Raw genomic sequence first — 8,514 nt, 5'->3', positions numbered from 1 at the left:
GTAACGCGGCTGGATATGGAAACCACACCGCGGTAATGAAGAGGCCTGATTCCAGCAGTATTGGGGGCACTAACGCCAGATCCAGAACCGGTGCACCAGGAACCTACGCCCGTATCAGGTACTCTGCCTTTAGACAATTTCTTACACCCTGGAAATCTCTCTAGCGTAGGTGTCAGGGCACATCAAAATTACAGAGCTAACTAGGATCAGCAACTCCATCGGCCATGGAGCCAATATCGCACAGGCCAGAATATGCATGGGTAAGCAATGTAGGAATGGATACACCTCCGTTACCTGCAGTGCCGGCAGTCGAACATCAGAACCTAATAGGGACCCAACACCAGCAGCCGCTGGCACATTGACAACCAACAGGCAGAGAAACCTATATGGAGCAGTAGTACCAGGAATTACGCAGTATCCTCAGGAGGATCCCAGGAATGCCACCACCTATAGAGATGGCAACACCAGATAGTTACGCTGATTCGCCCTTCACCGATGCCATAGCTATTGTAGCTTTACCAAAGGGATTCAGCGTCCCTACGATGACTCTTTTCAACGGGACCGCAAATTCATGCCATTATATCAGCGAGTACAAGCAAAAGATGATGGTGACTACAGCGGCTGGAGCCTCCAAGGAGACCTGTATGTGTAAGGGATTCGGGTCGACCTTATCTGGAGCGGCACTAAAATGGTTTGTTAGCCTCCCTAACAAATTTATATCCTCATTTGCCGAACTAGTCAACGCCTTTAATCAGAAGTTCGAAAGCATCAGAAGGACTCCAAAGCAGCCTAGCGATCTTTATAGGATCGTGCAAGAGATTGGGGAATCAATTAAAGATTATGTTACAAGATTCAACACGGAAAAGGTGGCAATACGAGGCTACGACACATCCACGGCCATTAACCCTTTTCGGCAGGGCTTAGACAAGGATTCAGATCTATACAAAGAACTGACTATGCACCCCTGTGAGAGATTCGAGGAAGTTCAGCAGCAGGCTATAGTAGCACTAACGCTGGAAGAAGACATCTTATCCAGGAAAGGAACGCTAGCCTTTGATAGAACAAGCAGGAAGATTCCCACAGACAAAAAGGAGGATAAAACCAAACCCTACAGCACACCCAATATCAACAAGGTAGCAGAAAATTCGCAGCAGGGGGGTGGTTCGAAATACCCACCCAGATTAGCCGAATACGGGTTCACAACAGGTATTGAAGGCCTGCTGAAAGCATTAAGGGACTTAGGCGATCAGGTGAGGTGCCCTAAACCACCAACGGAAGACAGACCAAATGACGATAGGGACCACAGCAAGAGGTGCGAATATCACCAGAATATTGGGTACAAAACGGAAGATTGTTTTATGCTCCGAAAAGAAGTGAGGTTCCAGGTACGGAAGGGGAATCTTGGACCATCTGTTATCATATGGGGGCAGGCAGGGACAAGAGGGAAACAATAAATCAGGTACTTCCCTTTGCCCCACCTATTTGCACTATGATTATCAACGTGATAACAGGTGGATCCGACTTGTCTGGGCTAACTTATTTTGCGGCCAAGAGACGGGCCACATAAAGTAAAGGGGATCACCCAGAAACGTCGTTCAGAATAAGACATAGTGATCTACCTACCGTCACATTTGACGAGACAGACGCACAAAGTGAAGCAGAACAACACCACGATGCTCTTACATTAACATTATCTATCGAGAATTGCACTATAAAAAAGGCATTAGTGGACACTGGAATTTCCGTGAACCTCATCATGTTTGAAACTCTTAAGATAATGGGTTTTAATAAGGAGAACCTGGCAAAGAAATCTGTACCACTGGTGGGATTCAGCGGCAAGACAGCACATTCACTAGGAGAGATAACTATTCCAACTTATATTCATGGAGTCACCAAGCTAGTAAGGTACCTGGTTATCGAGGGCCCAATAACCTATAACGTCATCTTCGGAAGGCCATAGCTGCACCAAATGAAAGCCATTCCCTCAACATATCATCAATGTCTCAAATTCCCAACCCCATGGGGGGTAGTCAAGGTAAAGGGAGATCGAGAAGAATCCAGAAGCTGCTACAAGCAGGCCCTAAAGGCCACAACCAAGCTCCCCTCATAGCAATTACAGATCCGGTGCACCTCTGAGGAATATAAAGAGCCACCCTCGGAGGAACTAGACCAGGTCCACATGGACGAGGCGTATCCGGATAAAGCAGTGCTAGTTGGAACAACCTGTACCGGTAAACTTCGAGATCAACTAGTTCAATTTCTTAAAGCTAACATGGACTGCATTGTCTGGTCCCACAACGATATGGAGGGTGGTTGTGGGATGATGAGTCGGAGTTGGAGGTGTGTCGTGTCTTGTGTGAGGGATGGTATATGGAGGGTGAGTGATAGAAGAGTTTGTGTCAACTTTGAGTCTAGATTTTCTCTTTAATTGGTGGTTGTTCAAGAGGGAGATATAAGAAGGAAGAGGTCAGGGAAGAGTGATCATTTACACCCATGCTCACTTGTAAACTTGTTCAATTGTTTGTCATGGGTTTTTCTCGGGACGAGCAAAAGTCTAAGTGTGGGGGTATTTGATAGAGTCAAATAGTGTTGGTCTAATTAGGTAATTTTAGTTGAATAAACTTGTCACAAAGCCGGTTTTGAGTGTTAATCGTTGTATTTTTCAGTGTATCCACTTTGGTTGTAGTTTGGATCATTTGAACTTGTTGTTGGTATTTGCATCTCAAGGTAATTCAAGTACTTTATATTGGTAAGTTGAGATGAAGTTCTCATTTTGTACAAGCCGACTCACAAGTCAAACCCGACCCACGGTCAACCCAGGCAAAGAAGTAGAGTAAAAGGTAAGCCAAGGGAATAAGTGCAAAGTCAAAAGAAGCAAGCAAAAGGAAGAATTTAAGCCTTACCATGCACAAACAAGAGCCAAAATGAAGAATTCAAAACTCGGTTTCACAAGGGTCAACGTCAACCGAGTATATCTTTAGTTATAGACCTCGTATCAATGCAAGGCTAAGTGAAGGTGAAAGCTTGTGATCTTAGCTTTCCAACGGTAGGTCGCATGCCTTATTTGGCCAAGAAACGAGGGAGATATGACTTTCGCAAGATTGTGGTGCAGCTGCAGCCTATATCGCTGCGGCTCTCATCACAGCCTTCGTTTTCCCCTGAGCTTTACGACGGGTTTTTCTTTTTTCCTATTTCTGAAAGCTCATTTGTTTGTGACCTAAAAAGGAGGCTCAAGGGTATAAATACTCACATGTTTTGTGATTTAAACACAACCTCCTTATCATCAAAAATCTTATGCTTTAACCTTTAATCTTGTAATAATCAAAAACTTAATCTTTCAATTTTCATGTTGATTTCTATAAAATTCTTGGGTTGTAATCAAAATATGGTAGGCTAGATCATTATTACTACTTGGTGTAATTCATCGAAGGTGCCACCTTTATCTATGTAATGACTCTCTAATCCCTTATCTATTTACTTATTGTTTTCCTCTTGTGTTTAATGAATATGTTGAATGATTTGTTGTGAGAATTGATCATCCTTCCATCTATTTCATTTAACTAGTGAAAATTCTACAAAGTTGGTCTAACTCTTATAGTATTGTTTGAAGCAACTTATAATCTTGTGATTTTTGGTCCGAAGATCACACCTTTGTAAGAGAGGAACACATGTATTTCATAACTTGTATGGTTTCATCTTATTTGTGAATTTAGAATTACCCACTTGGTTATGTTCTTAATACCCTTTTTTACACATCATGCATTGGTTAATATGTGATGTTGTCTTATAAGGTGGGTTGTCATACATGGTTTCATTGTGATTACCAATTTCTTGTGGGTGAATTTGTGGATAAGTGATTAAAAAGCGAGAATAGAGTCTTACTAGAGAAAGGGTGGTTACCACAGGGTTGTTACATCATATTTTCTTCACATATTGTTGTCTTGCACTTAAATTGTTTGTTGAATTGCCTCCTTGTTAAAGTTTGCATCTTTAATCATATTCTCCATTTTCTCATATGAAAACCTCTTTCCATGTTAATCCTTGTTTGTTCATTGTGGATATCATTGTTGGTAATTAGTTTTAATTGTTGAGTCTTAATTGTTATTAGTGTTTTAATTAGTGGTTGTCTAATAGTTAAAAAATCGAGTCTTTAGCTAGAAGTCCTTCTCTTAGGTTTGACCCTTACTTCCGCTTTACTATTGTCTTGTTTAGAAGTTAGTAGATTCAAGTTAAGGTTATAAATTATTTGTTTGATAGCTTAATTCTAGTTAATTAAAATACCTAGTTTTATTACTATCAAGGATCAAATCATGGAAACTTTAATTGAAATAAAGCTCCTTTATTCATTGACAACTTTTGTAAGATTCGATAACTTGTAATTTGGACCCGTTGACTTGTATAGAGCTCTCACCTATCCCCCTCCATCAATTACGCCTATGTTTTTTTTTGACAGCAAGCGATGAATAACTTACATTATTTCGAATGTTACAAAGTAAGCTATTCGACTAAGTAGCACCAGAGAACTGACTACCAACTCTAGTGCTACCAAGCCATTCCTAACGATAACATACACATTAGCAATAAATAAAACTGCCACAAGACGGACTAGAGCCTTAAGGGCGTGATGGTGAATGCAGGATAACAAACCGCTGGCCATGGAACGAGCTTCATACCCACGGGAGACCTCCGAATTCCATCGATACATACGAGCCGCAGAGTGACAATAACAAGGTATACTTACACTCTTACTAAAAGAGTGTAGAAAGACAAAGTGGTAAGCAATACGGCGAAGTCCGCCACCGATGGAGAAAAACCTCCTACACCTTAGAAATCGTACCCTTTGATCATAGGACCAACAGACCAGGTAATCTGACATGCGATGACCACCACGAACACTAAGCCACGGGGACGGAGCACCCATGCCCATAGTCAGATGCGGAATAGCCATAACCCTAATATGGTTCAGAGACACGACACTACAAGCCACCCCAAAAATTAAGGGACAGGACACCAATAACTCAAGGGAGGTTTTTATTAACATAAAGAAAGGAAAAAGCCACAGCATCATTAAAAATGAATCGAAGACCAGCATCAACTAGTAGCAACAACCACCGCATCCAACTTGACCAACAACACAACCAACAACCCGATTCATCCCCTACCAAGCACATCTCAAAAAGGAAGACCCATCCATCATGACCTCACACCAACCCAAAAAAGAGACGGACTCCACAGACAAACTCAGAAAGTCGCACCAAAAGCCAAGCAAAGGCCACCCATTTCACCAAACGAATCCTCCCTGGACCACCGACAAGCATGCACAAACTAACTACCACAACCATAAACGAGACACAGGACAAAAGACCGAAAGGTGGGGGAAATGGGGGGATCACCAATCAGTCCCAAACTGACTTGATGAGCTATGCTCATGACAAAAAAACAAAGATTAAGGACCGATAGGTGGGGTGTGACACCCCTCGATAGGGCATCAAAATTAAAGCGGAAAATACGAGATTTTCAAAACCTTTAAAAGCTTAAAGTGCGAAATTCACCATAAGTGATCAAACAAAAACGAAAAGAAAGATAATTAAGTTTTACAATTTAAAACAAGTGCGTTGGGGAAAAGATATCCCACGAATAAACACAAGTCTAACGATAGGTGAGTCTAAACAACCTATAACTAAGGTCCAAGGGTCAACGTTCTCGCTAGCTCACACGTCTTCCCCATAAACTGCATCACAAACCTGTCATTCATGTAAACATGAACGCCACAATCAGTGGGGAGTAACTCAGGGTTCTCCCAGCCACCATATGTCGAAATTCACATAAGCAAGCACTTAATTAAACATATCGATCATGCATCATACTTAAATAATATGAACAAGGGAATATAACGATAATCATAACGATATAGGCATGTTGCATTCTTAATGAGATAGGCATCGAATCATATGAAGAAAGTAAATAACGGATCAATTAAATAGAAAATACATGGATGGAAACCAATAGCCATTCCTTTGAAAACCTCTTAACAACCATAGCACGGGACGTGGCTACTAATGTCACATTCATACTTATGGCTTACATCTCACCATAAGAACGGATGGGAACATCAATCCCGGCGATCATATCGCAACTAGGGGCTTGCATCTCACCACTAGTATCCGATAGGACCAAGACTCTCACAAACAATCATAGAAGACGTGCACTCTCGTATATAAGAACACACCAATGACCGTAACAAGCAAGACATTTACAAAGGATTGACTCAAAACAAGACAAACCCGTAGACTCCAACCTCCTGGTAGGACGACGATCATAATACGGTCCTAGTCTAAATCTGGCCAGACTCTCGGGATGGACGACACCCGATTCGACATACAATCCCAAATCGTATCCAAGACTCGATCCATGACACCTAGCCGTGCCCCAAGGTCGAGTAACCCCAAATCGGAACCATGGTACCTATCCGTACCCCAAGGTCCGAAGAGGCGGAAGGAAGATAGCCCAACTCGGAAACAATGGCACATAATCGTGACCCAATGTCCGAGGGCAAATAAATAAGGAATGTCGAGTAGTCACACAATGTAAACCGTCACACTCCGGTCACAAATACGAGTAACAATGATTGCACAAACATAACGTAAACAATTCATGTGAAGCATGTATGAACATAAGAGTATAATGATTACCAGTGCTCTCTGCCGGCGTGGGACACCGGCTGCTGCCCACCGGCAGAGGATTCATGCTAGGTGAAACAAGGCCAAAAATAGAAGTAGGTGTATTCTCTGCCGGTCCACCTGCCACGCCCCACCGGCAGGGGATACAAGCCAAGGTAAAACAAAGCCAAAAAGGCCGAAAGTGTATTCTCTGCCGGTCCACCCAACGTGCCGCCCACCGGCAGGGAATACAGATCAAGGTAAACAAGGTCAACATATGCTCAATGTGTATTCTCTGCCGGTCCACCGGTCAAATACCGCAGGGAATACACCCTATAGCCAAACAAGCTCAACTTTGCACATTATGTATTCTCTGCCGGTTGACCGAGCACGCCCAGCGGGGAGTACACCCTATAATAAAAGACATCAAACTCGCATATACTCGCCGCCGGTTGGGTAGGCTTGCCGCCGCCCACCGGCAGAGGATCACTGAACACGAAAAACTCATCAAACATCCATCTAAAGTCTTCCAAATTCAACCATCTTTCATTCAATCATTTCATACTTCTCTAATATGATGAATACTCGGTAAATTTAGCATGTTAGGATAATTTAAACATATGACATCAATTATGAACCTTAAAATAAGATAGCATGTCAACCAAACATATGAAAATGCTCATAAAACCACTTCATTCAACATAACAATGGAATGAAACATGAAAGTTACCAACTTTAACATTTGTATGCATCCAACCACACATAAAACACACAAATTTGACATGTAAGTCGAGTAACCCATCACCGTTACCTTTTAGCTCTTAATCTCTATTGTAATCGTCTCACAAGCAAGAATCCACTTCCGGGTCAACTAAACTTTCTCCTAAACATAAGAAAACACCAAATAAGACTAAAAATCGAAACTAGAAAAAAGGGTACCATGAGAAATTGGCTCGACAGCCCCATTAATGGAGGAAAGATAGTTCTTTTCTTACCTAGAAAGAAGGAGGGCGATGAGAGGAAGAGATAGACGCGAAAATCACTGAAAACCGATGAGAAATGAAGGTTTTATGGCCAATTTAGTGAAGAAGGTGGAGGTTGTGTAACAATGGTGTTGTAGTTGTGTGTTTGTTGGGAAATTTCAGAATTTAGGAGTGAGGGAGATGGAGTTGTGAGGGTTTAGTTGGGGGTTTTGTGAAGGGAAAAGAGAAGGAAAAAGCCCATAAGTTATAAAAAGCCCAACAGCTCAAATTGAGTCGGTATACACTAGAAGTTTCGTCTCAAGCCCACTACAACTCAAGACGGGGAATATTATTATTATTATTCGACCAAAATATTTATTTCACATAACTTAAGCTTTAAAAATATAATATTTATAAAAAATCATGTTTAATAATGAAATCAATTAAATTAAATAATTTAAAATATAAATAAGACAATAGAACGGTTAATTAAATTATATTTGCCAAAATGGAAAATTCGCGGGTGTTACAATCACCCCAACTTTTAAAAAGTTTCGTCCTCGAAACTTGAAAGTAGAAAGGAAAAGTAATATAAAAAAATAAAACCGAAATTTTGGAAATCGGTAAACAAAACATTAAAAGGTTACTTATCGTAAGAATCGAAATCCTTTCAAAAATCCCAAATAAAATTTTCCGACATAACCAAATTCTCATCAAAGGAACGAAAATGCTCTCGTTGCGCATTCAAGAACATCACATTCCAAATCGAAGATATGGTCAAAAGCAAATCATTTGTATAAATCGAAAATCAAAATACTTTCAAAAACATTAATAAAGAATTTTCAAAAGTATAAGTCTCATTCATGGAACGAAATTGCTCTTGTCGTGCACAC

At 41.1% G+C, this 8,514-nt stretch overlaps 1 protein-coding gene across 1 annotated transcript; it reads left to right on the top strand.

Moving 5' to 3' along the window:
- Positions 1 to 455: 455 nt before the first annotated feature.
- Positions 456 to 1,454, top strand: LOC141639966 (uncharacterized). Its single transcript, XM_074448939.1, has one exon. It carries the CDS (start codon positions 456 to 458, stop codon positions 1,452 to 1,454), a length of 999 nt encoding a protein of 332 aa, XP_074305040.1.
- Positions 1,455 to 8,514: the final 7,060 nt, after the last annotated feature.

This window comes from Silene latifolia, unplaced genomic scaffold (genome assembly GCF_048544455.1).
Source record: "Silene latifolia isolate original U9 population unplaced genomic scaffold, ASM4854445v1 scaffold_654, whole genome shotgun sequence".
Classification (NCBI taxonomy): domain Eukaryota; kingdom Viridiplantae; phylum Streptophyta; class Magnoliopsida; order Caryophyllales; family Caryophyllaceae; genus Silene; species Silene latifolia.
The sequence above is the reverse complement of the archived record's forward strand: the minus strand, read 5'-3'. Positions and strand labels throughout refer to the sequence as shown.

Excerpts from the sequence above, each read along its gene's own strand:
- LOC141639966 (XM_074448939.1), top strand. The coding sequence starts at position 456 with ATGGCAACACCAGATAGTTACGCTGATTCGCCCTTCACCGATGCCATA.